Source organism: Frieseomelitta varia, unplaced genomic scaffold (assembly GCF_011392965.1).
Source record: "Frieseomelitta varia isolate USP_RPSP 00005682 unplaced genomic scaffold, Fvar_1.2 scaffold_144, whole genome shotgun sequence".
NCBI classification, from domain to species: Eukaryota; Metazoa; Arthropoda; class Insecta; order Hymenoptera; family Apidae; genus Frieseomelitta; species Frieseomelitta varia.
Window position 1 is genome coordinate 245,298 of NW_025109128.1, and position 17,835 is coordinate 263,132.

At 27.3% G+C, this 17,835-nt stretch overlaps 6 protein-coding genes and 1 long non-coding RNA gene across 10 annotated transcripts; 5 read left to right on the plus strand and 2 right to left on the minus strand.

The window, feature by feature from the left end:
• The first annotated feature begins 1,192 nt into the window (after nucleotides 1-1,192).
• On the plus strand, nucleotides 1,193-4,880 carry LOC122533255. Its single transcript, XM_043662797.1, has 4 exons — nucleotides 1,193-3,493; nucleotides 3,585-3,798; nucleotides 3,875-4,077; nucleotides 4,155-4,880. Exons 1-4 carry the CDS (start codon nucleotides 1,228-1,230, stop codon nucleotides 4,529-4,531), a joined length of 3,060 nt encoding a protein of 1,019 aa, XP_043518732.1. The 5' UTR covers nucleotides 1,193-1,227; the 3' UTR covers nucleotides 4,532-4,880.
• Nucleotides 4,881-5,007: 127 nt separating this feature from the next.
• Nucleotides 5,008-6,385, minus strand: LOC122533286 (programmed cell death protein 2). The gene is made up of 4 exons (XM_043662873.1): nucleotides 6,022-6,385; nucleotides 5,524-5,944; nucleotides 5,343-5,445; nucleotides 5,008-5,276 (listed from the first exon to the last, which is right to left on the minus strand). The coding sequence occupies exons 1-4, from the start codon at nucleotides 6,383-6,385 to the stop codon at nucleotides 5,085-5,087; spliced, it is 1,080 nt and encodes a 359-aa protein (XP_043518808.1). The 3' UTR covers nucleotides 5,008-5,084.
• A 372-nt stretch (nucleotides 6,386-6,757) lies between these two features.
• LOC122533316 (transmembrane protein 50A) lies at nucleotides 6,758-8,016 on the plus strand. Its single transcript, XM_043662928.1, has 4 exons — nucleotides 6,758-6,898; nucleotides 7,114-7,220; nucleotides 7,290-7,450; nucleotides 7,518-8,016. Exons 1-4 carry the CDS (start codon nucleotides 6,800-6,802, stop codon nucleotides 7,616-7,618), a joined length of 468 nt encoding a protein of 155 aa, XP_043518863.1. The 5' UTR covers nucleotides 6,758-6,799; the 3' UTR covers nucleotides 7,619-8,016.
• A 244-nt stretch (nucleotides 8,017-8,260) lies between these two features.
• LOC122533258 (hypoxia up-regulated protein 1) lies at nucleotides 8,261-13,655 on the plus strand. 4 transcript variants are annotated; one of them, XM_043662837.1, is made up of 9 exons: nucleotides 8,261-8,431; nucleotides 8,832-8,969; nucleotides 9,059-10,019; nucleotides 10,126-10,388; nucleotides 10,456-10,589; nucleotides 10,663-10,856; nucleotides 11,224-11,512; nucleotides 11,600-12,029; nucleotides 12,109-13,655. In XM_043662837.1, exons 2-9 carry the CDS (start codon nucleotides 8,832-8,834, stop codon nucleotides 12,502-12,504), a joined length of 2,805 nt encoding a protein of 934 aa, XP_043518772.1. In that variant the 5' UTR covers nucleotides 8,261-8,431; the 3' UTR covers nucleotides 12,505-13,655. The 4 variants fall into 4 exon arrangements, with proteins under 4 accessions (XP_043518772.1, XP_043518742.1, XP_043518762.1 ...); XM_043662807.1 differs by having other exon boundaries at nucleotides 8,262-8,431; nucleotides 10,663-10,901; XM_043662827.1 differs by having other exon boundaries at nucleotides 8,298-8,316; nucleotides 10,663-10,901.
• A 339-nt stretch (nucleotides 13,656-13,994) lies between these two features.
• Nucleotides 13,995-15,240, plus strand: LOC122533311. The gene is made up of 5 exons (XM_043662915.1): nucleotides 13,995-14,292; nucleotides 14,359-14,561; nucleotides 14,635-14,758; nucleotides 14,824-15,025; nucleotides 15,097-15,240. Exons 1-5 carry the CDS (start codon nucleotides 14,239-14,241, stop codon nucleotides 15,150-15,152), a joined length of 639 nt encoding a protein of 212 aa, XP_043518850.1. The 5' UTR covers nucleotides 13,995-14,238; the 3' UTR covers nucleotides 15,153-15,240.
• Nucleotides 15,053-16,101, minus strand: LOC122533324 (N-alpha-acetyltransferase 38-B, NatC auxiliary subunit). Its single transcript, XM_043662939.1, has 2 exons — nucleotides 15,841-16,101; nucleotides 15,053-15,623 (listed from the first exon to the last, which is right to left on the minus strand). The coding sequence occupies exons 1-2, from the start codon at nucleotides 15,901-15,903 to the stop codon at nucleotides 15,381-15,383; spliced, it is 306 nt and encodes a 101-aa protein (XP_043518874.1). The 5' UTR covers nucleotides 15,904-16,101; the 3' UTR covers nucleotides 15,053-15,380.
• A 292-nt stretch (nucleotides 16,102-16,393) lies between these two features.
• LOC122533351 lies at nucleotides 16,394-17,447 on the plus strand. The gene is made up of 2 exons (XR_006307691.1): nucleotides 16,394-16,492; nucleotides 17,178-17,447. It is a non-coding gene; the product is annotated as an uncharacterized LOC122533351 (long non-coding RNA).
• The last annotated feature ends 388 nt before the right edge of the window (nucleotides 17,448-17,835 follow it).

Consider the following 17,835-nt stretch of genomic DNA (forward strand, 5'->3'; position numbering starts at 1 on the left):
TATATATAAGTGTCAGTAAACATTTCCATGGTGATAATAAAATTAATAGCTATTTTTAAATATTCTATTGTTTATATTAAATACACATCTCGACGGAACATAGAATCTAAATTCTTCGAAGTAGAGGTCGCTACATTAGAAGCAACGGTGGCGCCATCTATTGATAACTCGGTGGTACTAAAAGTAGAAAATTCTGTTTGAGATTATTGAGTTATTACAGTTGAATTCGGTAAAAATATATTTAATTTTATACAAAATATAAAAATAATAATATATCAAATTTTACAATTTGTTTTGCTTTGGAGATTACGAGAGAAATGGTTGTAATTATAGAAAATGAGAAACTAATTTTTTTTATAGGAAGAATCATTTATGTTGATTCACTTGATTGCTATTTTATGTCTAAACGAGTTCAAATATGTTTCATTGCGTTTGTGGTATTAATCTAATAAGCGCCATCGATCTATCTGAAAGGATTGTAAGTGTTTATGATGATGCGAGGATAATGTAGGAAGTGATGATGTGGATAAGGTGAGGAAAGGTTGTGCGTTTCGTCTCAGAGTCGCTGCCTAGACTCATCAGTGGGGTTGATGGTAGCGACTTCTTCACCCCAGACGCTTGTTGTTCTAACTACTCGCATGGCTGGACGGTCCCCCACCCAATTCTAGCGCACTTTGCTTAACATCGAATATCGATTGACTTGTGGCTTGTACAAGTTGGTGTTCGAAACTCGTACTCGAGGAACTATAGGTCGCTACATATCTGCGACTAGTTGACCACTTGCGACTGTTGGATATAGAATGTCGGAATATGTTGAATGACGAACACTCGACACCAGGTGGAGCAATTATCTCCATCGTGGATGCCAGAGAACAGAAAACCATAGAACTTGAAATTGAAATGGAAGGAATCATGAAAGACCTGCAATATGAATACTAAGATGTTGTGCGGACATATTGGACAATGTACGAATTCGTCAGTTGACATTGTTTTCCTATGATTTTATCAAAAGTGATTCACAAAATCGTGCAATGGGATATTACAATATTGCATACAGAAGATGAGACTGAATTACGTGCATTTAAAAAGTAACTTAGGTAATTTTTTTACAATAAATACCGCATATAATTTATTAAATATTTAATATCAAATATATTTTATCATACAATAAAAAATAATTGTTTATTATAATTATTGTATGAGCAATTTCATAATAAAAGATTTAAAATGTTCAAAACATTGGTGAAACATAATATAATCAATTATAATGGGCAATACGTTTGTTATTTATGCATGTGTATAAAAGCTAGCCTTGAAGATATTTTATATCATATTAATAGAGAAGAACATATGATAGCAAGGTGTGATCAGATATTTAAAATGTTCAAGCATTATAACATTACAGAAACGTATCAAGAAATCACAAATAAGAGTAAAACTGCATATGTAATTGCAGAGTATAGTTTCATATGCATACCTTGTCGAAAAAGTTTTAAAGATTTACGTGGTGTTTTGCAACATATTGAATGTGCAAATCATATCCGAAGGTGGCGGAAAAATATTATAAATTTTGATGAAATAAATTCAATAATAATGCACCCAAACAATAAATTTAAACATAAATTAGAAATACATGAAACAAATGTGTTTGACATAAAATTATTGTTGCAAAATTTAATTGCATACCAAGAATATGATTCATATATTAATGAGTATGACAGATATCTATGTATGTCTTTCAATATAACTTTTAAAGCTTATTATAATTTTAAAAAGCTTTATAATTGTTATGAAATCCTTGTAAATAATAAAATAATTTTATCTGAACATTATACGTTTAACCATGTTACTTTTGATAAAGGAACATATACATGTGACTTATGTATGTGTTCTTTGCGTTCGTTTGATCATATTTTACCACATATTAGAAAAAAATCACATAAAGCATTAGAAGATCAAAATATGAAAAAATATAATTATAAAATGAATAAAATAGAAAAGGAATTAGATTGTGATCAAATACAACATGAAGTTTCAGATACAACAAAATGCAAAATTTCTACTTCTTCAGTTCTATGCAATAAAGATTGCTTAGAACTGATAAAACAAAAACTAATAGACAATAGAATTAAATGTTTTGGAATTATATTTTTATGTACAGTATGTAACTGTTATATTGTTTCATTACACAATATTTTGAAACATACCGAAGGAAAATCTCACAAGCACAATTTTGCTCAAAATGCAAATTTAGATACTTATGAAAGTGGTACAAATACAAATAATACAACAGATATAAGTGAAAACCATAGCTCAATTAATGATATTTATAATGTAGATTATAACACAAGTAAAGTATTAAAGAATACTATATCTCTGAGAGATGATTCAAATGAAAATAAGATATTTACAGATATATATGAAAGTAACCGGTTTACTATTAATAATATTCATACAGTAAAACTGAATAAACTATCTAGTGATAATCAATGTGATTTTGCTATAATCGAAGATGTATGTGTACAAATTATAAACATTCTGAGTGACAAACAAATATCAAAAATACACAAACCAAAAAAAAAATCTCTAAATATATTAGAACGTCTAAATGAACTGTATACTGAAAAATATTTGAAAATAGAAAAAAAAATGTACACTGTTCAAGAAAAATTGAACAATATTAAAATAAATTTAAGATTAATTATGCCATATGATAGTACACACTTCTATTGTATAGCCTGCAATCAAAAGGTTCCAGAAGAATTATATTTTGTATATGAACATATATGCCTACAACAACATAAAATGCAAATTAATCAAATTAAAAAGGATATAAACTGTGATAAATTGTCAAGTCAGTATATGAAGGAAATATCAAAATATGAAGTGAAATGTTATCCTTGTGGAAATTTTGTCAAAAATGATATGTCTTACTTTACATCACATATTAAAGAAAAATGTCACAGAGAAAAACATGAAAAACTCACCAAAGTTATAGATGCCATTTTTGATTCTATATCACAAGATGTTAATAATTTGTGGTATAGTATTCAGAGATTTTGTTGTGCTTTATGTTCAGAACGATTTGATCACAAAATTGAATTTGTAAAACATATTGACAAACAACACAGTCCACTTTTAGAAGATCAAATATTTGATTTTTGTATTCCATGTACTGTGTTATGGTTGGGAAATGAAGACTGTTATACAAAGCATTGTAATGACAAGTTACATAAATATTTATTAAAAAGTAAAGATTTTATGATTGAGGACTTTCCTGATAGTATAAAAGAAATTTTAATACAAGCTGATGAAGTTTCTAATGTATTATTCCAACAATCAGATTTATTAGACAGTGTACCACAGGAAATAAAACAATCCTTAGAATATAGTTTAAAATCTGTTTATCCAACTATTAAAGTATTTGTATTTGGCTCAAGAGTTACTGGACTTGCACTTGTAGATAGTGATATAGATATATATCTTGACTGTAGTGAGTATTTTAAAAGTATGACATGTACATCATAGAAATATGAAACATTCATAAAGTTCTGATTGTCACTTTTATTGTTATATATTAATAGATAACACATATAATCAAGAAGTTGGGGATGACAAATTAGCAGAATCTTATCTTAGAACTATTAAAGAAAGATTACCTAAAAATGAGTGGGAAATAAGGGAGATAGTGGAAAAAACGAGAATTCCTATAATGAAATTAACATATAAACGAAATGGTTTACACTGTGACATTTCTGTTACAAATGGTCTTTCTGTTGAGAATTCTAAACTAATAAGGTATTGTACTTTATTTTTTATTAATTTTATACATAAATAGATTGATATGTTTATTTAAATAATTTATCATTTTCAGATCTTTCAATGATGCATATTTACCCTGTAGAAAACTAATATTATTTGTAAAAAAATGGTTATCTAATTTTAATTTACCTGGAAGACATGGTTTAATAAATTATGCCCTTAGTTGTCTTGTTATATTCTACTTACAAACAGAATCTTATTTACCAAGTGTTGCCGAATTAATAAAAGAGAAAAATAATTCTAAACTTATATCTGGTAAGACATATCATAAATCTATCAAAATGGATCTTGTTTTTCTTAATTATAATTATTGAATTCAAATTTTATTTCAGGGTGGGAAACTGGTGTTGCGCAACCAAAAGATAATAATAAATCTGAGCAACCTATTTCTACATTATTACTGGGTTTTTTTAAATTTTATGCAAATTTTGATTATCGACATTACATTATTTGTCCACTTATGGGCAAACTTGTAGCTAAAAAAGATTTTACGGACATAAAAATGTTACCAGAAGAAATGAAGCCTTACATCAACTATCTACAAACCTCGGAAAAACCACAATATTTTCGAATTGATTCTCCATTGTGTGTGCAAGATCCGTTTGATTTGTCTCATAATTTAACAAAAGCTGTGACAAATATTACCTTAAAGTACTTCAAACAATATTGTCAAGATAGTTCATCTTTCTTACTTTCTTTGATAAAATAATTCGACATCGTGTACTATAATTTTATGATTAACATAATTAAACTACCTCTATCAACGAATTAAACGAAAATTCAGCGAAACAGTATTAAAAAAGTTTGACACAAGAAGTTAATATAGTATTATATAAGATATTTTTTTTACATATAATAACTTTTCCATAATTGATATGTTATATATGACTGTACATGATGACTATACATTTTATTTTAATATTTCTTTTAAAATGCTATAATTGCTAACAATCTTTCAAGAAATTTGATACTTTGATATATTATTTCATTATATCGTCTTGTATTAGCAATTATCTTTTTTATATTCATTGTATGTTCAATATATATATATGAACATTATTTTTATCTTGCGAACGATCAATTTTGTGACCTAATTTTATGGAAAGATATTTACTTTAATTTTTTATCAATTTTACTTATGATATATTATATTATTTCTGGAATGTAAAACTCAAACTATTATTATTAAAATAACCATGTATTTTATTTTGGTCCATTAAAATTATTCTACAAGGTAATTGTAGCTTTTATGTTGTTATATTTTAATTTGTGTTCGACTCTTTTGAATTTTTATCACAATCACTTTCTATGATGTCTTGCTTCCATATATATTCTATACTATATCCATTTTTAGGTACGCATGATCTTATACAAGTAAATACTACTAAAATGCCCCAATCAATACATTTTAGTGGATTTCCAAGCTCTAAGAAGTTCAATAATTGAGGCATAATCTATAACAAACAATCTTATTAGTTACGTACGCAACTTCTATTTACAAAATGTATTTTTTATTTTACCTGAAATTCAAATTGCCTCTCTCCATTGCATTCTGAACACCTTGGTATTTCATCAGTTTTACTCTCTCCTGAAATGTATAAAACATTGCCACCTCTACTGTATCTGTAAACATGTAAAATTTTCTATATTTGGTACTCTTCTTTTCATGAAGTAAGGAAAATAATATAAAAAAATTTGAACCTTAATATTTGATTTGGATATTTATCAATAGTCGAAAGGAATTTGGAAAATATTTTGTCTTCTTTCTGATTAACCATATTTAACAATTCATTTTGTACATCTTCATTTTGAAAACTTCCTGCTTCACCTTTCTGTACCATTGTTTCGTACTTTTTAATCTCTTCTTTTTCTTTGATTAAATCTGTATCTGTATTATTTGCATCTTCTTTGTCTTCCGTTTCTATTACTATTTCATATTCGGTAAACAAGATTTCAGGTTTTTTCATTACTATTTTATTACTGCTGCAAGTCTCTTTATGCCCATGCTTCCAGTCATATACTTGATGAGCACGACAACAATAATTAACAATCTTACATTTAGAACAATGACTAAGTGCTAATATTCCACAGATGTGACATGTTTTTACCCACTTGTTTACACCTAAAATTATTCACGCTGTTTCTTTACTGTTACAGATCGTTTAAACAAGAAGATTATCAATTTTTAATGATACATACCAATATCAGTCCTCCAGTCGTTCTGTTCTACAGGAGGTTCGCTTGAATAAAATTCGTTTATCCTCGGTAGTTGGGAACGAAAGACTTTTAAATTTCCATTCTCATTCAATTTTGAGCATTCGACTTTTTTACATATAAAGACAAATATCGTTCTATGAAAGGCATCTTCGTTATCCTCGTATGGTGCGTAGATTTGACATAAAAAGATACAAGGTTCTTTGCAATACTTGCACAAAAGATCCTTCTCTCCGGGTATGTTTTTTAAATCAAGCCAGGCTGGTTTACCGCCGACTTTGCTTGGGAAAAATCTGCTTTCTAATTGCCAAGATTCGCATTTCTCTACGAAACCTAAGTCTACTGTCATTTTCTGAATAGTTTCCTAATCAGACAAATGCTAAATTGTAAAAATACGTAGCTTGTTGCTGACAGCTCGTAATTGCAGATGCGTGTTGATTCCCTTTTTATTGTTTTAAATCGTACCACGTAACTCAATGAAATGTTACTATAAATATTAGTAACATTAGTATTATCTGCTACAAATTCAGTATCAAGTAGTGAAAATTATAATGTTTATTAAATGAAATAGTAGTAAATAGTAGTAAAGAAGAAGTTTACAATCTTAAGAACAATTTTCATGGATTGTAATATTTTTGTGGTTATATATAGGTATACATAAAAGCTTATACTTACACGTTTGTGTAACTGATGCTTGTCATTTAGGTTAGCTGTCTAATCGTGATATTCAATTCTCGGGTTATTTTACTACAATTTTTGAAAAATGACGTCAATTTTGGAAAATCTACAAAACGCAACGTGTGTATGGTTTGAAATAGACAATAAACGGAATGTATTAGTGTCTATGTTCGCTGGAACTTTGGTAAACATCAGAGTTTATATTATTCTAAATAAAACTGATGTAACACATAACAATATATTTTTTATTTAATTATACATAAATTGCCAATTTAATAAATATTAATTTGTTATTCATTGATTAGTATATATCAATAGTTAAAATTTCCTTTACTTTTCACAGTAATATACAGTATGAATAATGCAATATATAATAATCATTGTATTCTGTAATTCCAGTTTTTTGTAGGATGGTGGTTTATAATTGATGCTAATGCCAAGTATCCTGGCGAAATGTCAAAGGCGTATCATGTATGTGGAGTATTTGGGACTATATCTTTGTTCATGTAAGTTTATATTTATGGTATGATATTTCTTGGGATAGTGTATATAAAAATTAGGGATCATAATTTCAGGATAAATTCTGTGACAAATGCACAAATGCGAGGCGATACCTTCAGTGGTGGTTATCTTGGTGCCAGAGGCGCGAGAGGCTGGTTATTTGTTGGATTTGTAATGGGATTTGCTGCTGTTATTGCAGCCTGTTGGATTTTATTTGCAGATTTTGTAGCTGCCGGTTTGTATGTTATTTGTTACCTAATGTTTGTCTGTATCATTTTAACATCATTAATTTGTCATTTCAGGTGCACAACATAATTGGCCTGGTGTAGGTCTTTTTTTACAAAATATGTTTATTTTTCTGGGATCTCTGATCTATAAATTCGGGAGAACAGAAGAGCTATAAGGTTGCTCAGTATTTGTATATTATAAACATTTTTACATAATTGCGCAGAAGTTTCTAGCTCTATTGAATTTTAAGATAAAGCACTTTACAAAGAACAAATAATTATCCATATTGTATTGCGAATGAATTGCATTAATTCATTGTAAAGTTGTATACTCTCTTTGTTTTTATTTATATAAATAGTTATTTTCATGTTTATTAATCATTAATTATATCAGTCACTATTTCAAATTCAAATAATTACATATGTGCATAATACAAGTTATATAATTATATAATATATTGTTTAATAAAGCAACAACATTTTTGTTGTAATTTTTTTATTATATAACATATATACGAACATTGCTTTTGTTATAAACATTGATATAATTTATAATAAATCTTACATTGCTGTATCACCAATTAATTTTTTAAATAAATCACCAATTTATTTTTTATTTAATTCTCCCGTGTTACAACTATGATTGCAATTAAAAGATGGTAATTACAAATGAAGTTAAATATTAAGAAAAATAGCGAAATTCTTTTTTGACTCTTCGAAATTAGATATTGTAATAGTGGGGGACAAATAACTGATATTGGTTTTGATTTGTCAACGCGGACCAATATGAACGTTTTCTTCCATTTTATTTTACCAATCCCGTTGTGCCACACAAACACATGGTTCTTGTTCAGTTTGACGAAAAGTAAGAAGTGTACGTTGTTTTTCTTGTTTTAAACAAATTGAAACGTACGCATGCTTATGTCTAATGATTTGAAGATTATAGTACTTTTGTCGTCAGACTAATATTCTTAGAATAAAAAGAAAAAGTGAGTAACGTCGTTTAGAATTTTCTGATTAGCATAACCAAATTTGACAGTCTTAATGAAAATTCTCGTGCAATTAAGAGAATTATTTTTTGCACAACTTCCACGCTGCTTTTTGTAAATGAACATCAATTTTTTAAGAAATTTTACATAGATATTTATTTTTACTCATAAAATTTATGATATAATTTCGTGTTTTTATTGTAATATTGTGTCCAAATCGTCTTTGAAACATATCTTTTAATTTAAAATAAACGTGAAATATTTAAGCAACAATATTTGATGAATTAAAACATGTAAATATTCTCTTTAAAATTAATTTTAAGCGTGTTGCAGATTATGAACGTACATATGTAACAATACAAAGTTTTATACATATATTTTTATCTGTTTTAAATTATAGATGGAACTAAGTAAACTAAGTATGTCCATTATTTGGTTACTATTGATTACTATTGCATTTTTTATTGGCCTTAGTAATGGGGTTGCTGTTATGAGTATTGATATGGGCAGTGAATCAATGAAAGTTGCTATTGTTTCAGTAAGTAAACTTTATGCATTATCATTCAATTTTCAATAAGTTTTATTATTTATTGTATCATTGACATTATTAATTAATGATTTATCTAGCCTGGTGTTCCTATGGAAATAGTTTTAAATAAAGAATCAAAGAGGAAAACACCAGTCACAATTGCATTTAGAAATGGAGAAAGAAGTTTTGGAGAAGATGCTCAAGTAGTGGGTATTAGATCACCCCAAAATAGTTTTTCTTATATTCTAGATCTGTTAGGAAAAAGTATAGATAATCCTATGGTAGAGCTTTATAAGAGAAGATTTCCATATTACGATATCATATCCGATGAAGAACGTAAGACGATTGCATTTAGATTGGATGAAAATACCACATATACCCCAGAGGAATTGCTTGCACAAATTTTGCATAAAGGAAAAGAATTTGCTGAAAATTCAGCTGGCCAAAAGATCAGTGAAGCAGTAATAACTGTTCCAGGATTTTTTAATCAAATTGAACGAAGAGTTCTTATGCAAGCAGCTGATCTTGCAGGGATCAAGGTTTTGCAACTTATTAATGATTATGCTGCAGTTGCATTAAATTATGGAATTTTCCGTAGTAAAGAAATAAATGACACTGCACATTATGTAATGTTTTACGACATGGGTGCTAGTAGTACAACTGCAACTATTGTCAGTTATCAAAATGTGAAAACGAAGGAAAAGGGATTCGTTGAAACTAATCCTCATGTTACTATTTTGGGTGTGGGTTATGATCGTACTTTAGGAGGACTTGAAGTGCAAATTAGATTACAACATCATTTGGCAAAGGAATTTGATGCTTTAAATAAAACAACAAACTCTGTATTTAGCAATCCAAGAGCAATGGCAAAACTTTTTAAAGAAGCTGGCCGTGTTAAGAATGTGTTGAGTGCAAATACTGACCATTTCGCTCAAATTGAAGGATTAATAGAAGAACATGACTTTAGATTGCAAGTTACCAGAGAAAAATTGGAACAACTTTGTGCTGACTTATTTGAACGAGTAGCAAATCCTATTAAAATTGCTTTAAAAACATCAGGTACATTGAAATACATTAGTAAATAAGACATTAGGTATATTGAAATAAATTAAATTCAAATGTTTTATTGTAAATGTATTATCATAAATTAATATAAATCTTATAGGTTTAACAATGGATGTTATATCTCAAGTTGTATTGGTTGGGGCTGCCACTAGAATGCCAAAAATACAAGAGCATCTAAATCAGTATTTAACAGTTGAGTTATCTAAAAACATCAACACAGATGAGGCAGCTGCATTAGGAGGAGTATATAAAGCTGCAGATCTTAGTAAAGGGTTTAAAGTAAAGAAATTTGTTATTAAAGATGCTGTATTATTTCCTATACACATTGTTTTTGATAGAACAGTTGATAATAGAGTGAAACAAGTAAGTTACTATCTTTTAATTTTTATTAAAGCTAAATATATTATTTAAATGTATATAATACTTTTAGGTTAAAAAATCATTATTTAGTAAAATGAATCCTTATCCTCAAAAGAAAATTATTACGTTTAATAAGTACACAGAAAATTTCCAATTTCATATTAATTATGCTGAATTAGATTACTTACCATCTAATGAAATAGCGTATGTATATTCAATAATTCTCGTTTGAAGTATGTTGATAATTATGTTTATTAGTGTAGTCTTTTAATTTTAGTGTCATTGGTAATTTTAATTTGTCTACTATAACTTTATCTGGTATAAATGAAGCCTTAGAAAAACATGCTAAAGATGGAGCAGAAAGTAAAGGAATTAAAGCGCATTTTGCCATGGATGAGAGTGGCATACTTAATTTGGTGAATGTAGAATTAGTATCAGAAAAATCAAGTTCAACTTCTGATGAAGAAGAGGGTACTTTCTCAATACTTGGCTCAACTATTAGTAAACTTTTTGCAGGTTTGTGTGGAATGCATTGCAAAAAATGATATACTCTTTTTTTTCTTTTCTTTAAAATAAATATCGTAAAGAATGTAGTGAAGAAAATATTAAATCATTAGGAAAACTTTTTTTTTTTTTTAAATATAGAGCCATTTTTTGCAAGCATTTATAAAATATTAGATGATATGAAAGAAAGTTAAAACACTTATAATAAGTGTAATTTGTTAAATGCATTACAACTTTTTTAAAAGATTGTAATGTAAAAAAGTAATTACATTTGACATAACTTTCTTGTAAATATAATTGAAATATTGAGATAGATATAATAAAAAAAATGTAGGGTCAGAGGATAAAGAAGGAAAAACGGAGGAATCATTAAAAGAAGATATAAAGCCAGTTAATGAAGAATCTGAATATCCTGATTTGCAAAAGGAACCAGCAGATAAAACAAAAAAGAAAAATGAAAGCACGATTACTGAGGATAAAACAATAAATAAAACTGAGAAAGTAGAAAAAGAGAAAGAAAAAAAGGCCACGGTTGTTACGATTAAAGAACCTATTAAAGCTGATGAAATCAAATTAGGATCACAGATTCTTTCTGGAGATAAATTTGTTGAATCTCAAGAGAAGTAAGTATAACTACATATTGAATAATAATTTTATGTAAAATATTATTATTCAATATGTATAATTTGAATGTTATATAATTATTTTAGATTGCATCGTTTAGATGTATATGATTTTGAGAAAGTAAAACGTGAAACAGCTTTAAATAACTTAGAAACATTTATAATTGATGCTCAACAAAAATTAGAATCTGAAGAATATGCCGCTGCTGCTACTTCTCAAGAAGCTGAAAATATATTGAAAGCATGTTCTGAAATTTCTGAATGGTTATACGAAGATGGATTTAGTGTAACTGCTGAAGTATATGAGGAGAAATTGTCACAACTTCAGAAACTTACTAATGATGTATATGAACGCGTGTTTGAACATAGAGAACGCCCGGAAGTTTTAAAAGGCATGACTTCTATGTTAAATGCAAGCACAACATTTTTGAATAATATGCGCAATTTGAGCTTATCGAGCGAAATCTTTACCCAAGTAGAGATAGAAATGTTAGAGAAAGTAATTAATGAAACTCAGGTAAGTATACTTACGTAATATACTTACGTTTTGTTATAAATATATTAAATAATTAATTGCACATAATTAAAATTTGTAGGAATATTATGATACAGTTGTCAAATCTTTTGCTGAGACAGCTTTGCACGAATCAGTGAAATATAAAGTTCGTGATATTGCAAATAAAATGGCATTGCTTGATAGAGAAATGAAGTATCTTATAAATAAGGCAAAGATATGGCGACCAAAGCAAGACTCTGTTACAAATCATACAGAGAGTACAAATGAGAATACAACAAACACAAAAGAAGGATCGGAAGAATCTGTTCCTAAATCGGCAACTGATTCTCAAACGGAAAACGAAGATTTATCTGAAAATGTAAAAGTACAAAATGAAAAATCAGTAGATTCAGAAGAATCAACAGATTCGTCAAAGGATGACGAATCTGAGATGACTCATGAAAGTACTCAAAAAGAAATACATCAAGAACTTTAAAAAAAAATTTATTTAAAAGTGTGTGACTTTCATTATTGACCGATCGCATTTCGGTTAATAAATTAGATAATTTATTACATTATAGGACAGGTTTATGAGTGCATTTAAAAACCAAAATCAAATTCGAGAAATTGTGTTATTGTGGCTGGATGAATTATTTTGCAAATGTGAATATTAAGTGTTATCTTATTTAATTTCGTATATTTGTATAAAATTAATACAGATATTAATAATCCATTTTTCGTACAAAAGGAAATAGATTTATCTTATTATATATACGTTTTACACACAAGTTACAAGAAAAGAAAGCCGACCATTACATAAAAAATCATATAAGAAATTTTAAGTGCCAAGCAGAAACAAATTTGAATAATTTAATGATTTTAAGCGATTACTGTCAAAAAGAAAAAAAAAACACTACATTTATTACATTTAAACAAATAAATTATAAGTATAAAGTCATTATTTACAAATTGACGTATCATTTTATTTGGTCGGACTTCATCTACTGTGAATATATTTAATTAATTGTGATACTTGATACTATATTCTTAGATATGCTATATGCTATAGCTTAAAACTGATTTTCTACAAACATCTATATCAAACATTATAATTACACATGCATACATATGGGACTTCTTTACTAAAAAAAAATTCAGTTTTTACGCATTTTTTCCTACATTCCTGATTACTTAATCCTCACTTGAAAATGCCTAAATCTCACAACACTTTACACATGCTCCATTACATCTATAATATAATTCATTTTATAACGCAACAAGTATATATTTATTTTTGTTATAATCAAAATTCTAGCAGTTTACTACAATGTGAATTAAATGTAGTGAAGTAAAATTTGACAATGTTTATCTGTTTAAAGAAAGTTGCACTCTTTGTGTAAAATAATTTGCTTCTCTTTAAAAATTTGTTATAAGTTGATTAAAACCATTCCAAACGAATGTAATTATAATTAAAATTTATAAATTATATTATTTATTCTTGGCCGAATAAAGCAGCCTATAGGATATAAATAAAGGAGGAGAAGAATTAGTTACTTTCAGTTAGTAAATTTAATGTCGAATTTGATAATTGTAAGAAAATATGGATACAAAAAGTCTTCCTATAATTATATGCAATGTCAAATAAGATTATAATTGTTTGTTTATTCTTACATATTATCGAAACTACTTACTAATTTACGATTCATAATTTTTTTTTTAATTTTTTAATGTATTATAGAAAATTTCAACATTTTAAATCTTGTAAAGTTCAAGATATTTTCTGTATTTAAATAATTATTGTATTATACATAAAATGTAATAAGCCTTACATTATTTAATACTTACAACAATTACAATAAAAAGCTATGAAATATCTTAATTACATTATTTTCATTGTCTTAAGAAATATTAGGATTTTTGTCGAATGATATTTTTAAAATTTGAAAATTGTGGTTACATTTAATTTCGCATTACGTCGCTAGATTATTCTACAGTCGCAAGAAAATACATACATAGTTTAGAAGTATAAATATAAGTTGTTCTGACATTAACTTCTATCTATTTTATGAATTTTTATGCATATAAAAATAAAATATGTTACAATTTTAAATATGCGAATCAAAAACTAACTTTTCATAATATATTAATTATTTAATTCGCGTTATTCAGAATAACGACATAACCCTGTCTCTAATAGTATCATAAAAACGAACGAAATATTTCTTAAATCATGTCGTTGCGTCAATTTTTTCAAGTATTATTGAAAAGAGCTGGCTCTATTATGGTAAAATTTTGAAACTTTTAATTTCTTTTTGTATTTTATCTTAATACTTTTTTTTTTCTTTTTTAGTATGCTACAAGTTTCACATTTGTAAATCAACCAGAAACTAATAAACCTACAGCAAATGATAAATTACAATTTGAACCTGTTGATGTAAAAAAATTGACTCCTGAATATATGATACAACAATCAACCATAGATGCTGTTAACAGTGCAACTCAATCCTTAACTATTGCATGTACAACAATAATGAAAACAAGTAATGAATACAAGTATGTAAATTTTTGTTTAAAATTAAGAGGATTAATTAAGTTTTTGTTGACAATGTGATAAAATATTTTACAGGGCATTGTTAAATGAATTAATCACACTTTCAAGGGAAACTCTGGAATTTAATGTTACTGATTCACATTGGGATATGATAGTTGAATTAAGGTCACAAGTACAAAGTAAAAAAGAAATGTTAACTGTAAGAAGAAATAGAATGAATATATATTGGCATATTAGATTTATTAAAAATATATGTTTTTGCAGAAGTTAACAGGATATGTTGAGTATGTTCACAAAATGGCAGTAGCTGCTTCAGAACTAAGTTACTTATCTGGAATGGACAACCTATCTTTCACTCTTACTAAGAGAATAGATGATGCATTAAAAATTATAAAGGAAGAAGTTAATTACATTATGTTACTTGAACAAGAGTACTGTGATGTACAAAAGGAATGTATAGAAAATTGTAAGTATAATGAAATTAATAATACTATTAAACAAACTGATTCCTTTTAATTTTATTATATTCTCTTACAGCCAATAAAGTAACAAGTAACGAATCTGCAGACGAAAAATCAAATGAGCCTACTTAATTTGATTTTTGGTTTACAGTTTAAAAATTATGTTTAAGTTTTTGTACAGTAAGTAGGAACATGTTGAAAATAAATTACATGCACATATCATTAATTGTTTTAAGCTTAATTGCATCATGGAATATATATTTCTAGAAATACAGATGTAATAAGAATCTATATAATTTAAAAAAAATGAAGGACAATAAATTCTGTATAGTTAATTTCAAATGAAGCAAACATAATTGCTCAAGCATCAAGATGTATGGTTACAATATGTCTACCGGGTATCATTACTAAACCTAGAGTTCTTGCTTCTGTATGATCCTCGGACAAAAATTCTGAACATGATCCTAAAATCACATTGGCATCACGGTCAGTACATAAGAATGCACCTATCAGAACACGGCCATCTGTCATTTTTATTCTTAAGTTTCGATTTAGCCATCCACGTAATTTCTGCTTTGCTGGAGATTCCACTGTATTAGCAGCCTATTATAAGTGTATAAATAAACTTATGCCAATTTAATTTACAATATATACATATTACTAAACAATGAAACATTATTGTCAGTTAGAGTTAGAAAGTGAAATACTTCTTGAATAAACAAAAACATAACCTCTTATATACGACATTTTCGGTCATACAACAAAACAATAATAATAATGATTCCCAAATATTATACAAAATATATAATGATGAAGTTACCTCTCCATTTTCATGAATATAATCATCATTTGTTATGTTAGATGCGTTGTGACCTTCTTTCATATCTGCTTTCTTGTTTAGATGTTTTAAGCGAACGGATGTTAGTTCAATTTCTCAATATATACACTTTTCACAAAATTTTTTTTTATCAAGCAGAATGAAATGCGTATTTCTGCAAATTTTAGAGATACATTTATATCTCAAGTTCGTTAGAAATTTCACAATGTAAACAATTCATTTTAAATCACAAAGGGGCTACAGGCATTGACTAAGGACAGAATAGACATGGTATTGTATGAAATTTTCTTCTTCATGGTATGAAAGATTAGTCTCAAAACCACAGACGAAGTGTATAAATAGACCTTGCATACAATATATTTTTTTGTTCTATGATTTCAGGGTTCTAGGACTCGCTTACCATTTTCGTGTCACATTCTGTCATACCGATTTAGGCAAGTTTTGCACTGCAGCACTACTAGTGATGAGAATTAAAATAAAAAAAAATATGGACAGTATTGTCACATCTACTTCGAGAGTTATTTATTGAATTGAGCGTGGTGATAATAAAGGAATATAACAATTTAAAGCAGTGATTGATGGAAATTGGGATGAAAAATTCATTATATATTTGATTATTTATATCTATTTAAAGGTATTAAAAAATTGATTGAAATATATATTTTAACAACATAATTAGATATGAATTAAATATAATGTTTTTTATTTATTTTAGTGTGTAACTTCAGAGTTTGAGTGAATCTTATAAACTTGACTATATAAAAGATTGGAAATACCAAAAAAATGTTCCCACAAATATTGTTTGGTATATATTTCCACAAATAAAGTTATATCGTATCGTGTAAATTATTTTCATCTGTTGTTATATTTGTTAACAATTAATGAATTACTGTTTAAAGCTCAATAAAATGGCGAAAACAAATAGTACAGATTTTAAGGGCTCAATTTAAAGGGAAGATTTCAATTTAAGATTAATCTGATCATAACAGTTGTTCAGAGATGGGAAAACTTTTTTTCGACGAGATGTTTAAATTTTTACAATTTTCAAGAAAAAAAGTATTTTTATTTTTACATTTGCTGCATGATGTAAAAATAAATATCTTTGATCGAAATAAATTCAGGATTGTTAAAGTGGAGATCCCATTCTTTAAAATAAAATCAAGTTAATTGTTCTGCAATTATTTTTCACGAAATTATTAACAGTTTAAAGTATTGACAATTTTTTATCTAATGTATGAATATTTTCGTTCTTTTTTAAGAATTTCTCAGGAATTTTGTGTATTTGATTTGGACCAGAGTATTTTATTTTTTATTTTCAGTATCACCTGCAAAACGTGCGACTACAGCGCCCCAACGGTGAAATACGGAACATACCTCCTACGTGTCTCGAACATATCGATATTTCTCACGATCGAGTTTAAAGCGGGAACATGGCGGAAGGAAGCACACCTCGTCCGTAAAAAAGAAAGTGTTATTCAGAAGAATTATCCAGAAAGACGTACTATTCAGAAGTTCTCAGGCAAAAAATTACATCAATAGTTAGATTTGTGTTTGTGTTTTGTATTTTTAAGATAAAACATGTATTTTTTGCATCAACTCGAGGTAAGATAACCAAATAGTTATTACATATAATTTTCAACAATAAAAGAAATAATATCACATAAACGTTTAAGTGGAACATACTATGCTAAAAGTCATTTATAATTTTATACCAAAATTTAATTTCAATTCCAACCAGTAATTGACTAAGTCATTGTTATATATTAAATTGTTCAGTTCTCAAATACATACATATATATGTATGTATTTTGTTATATGCTTTTATTCATACACTTCTATTATAACATTTTCTACTTATTTGTTGATTCCTTAACTTTATATTGTGTAATTCTTAACAATTATAATACTAAATTCAACAACAGTTTATTAAGAATCTACGTATTTAATAGTTAAGATAATTTTACTGTTTAATATATA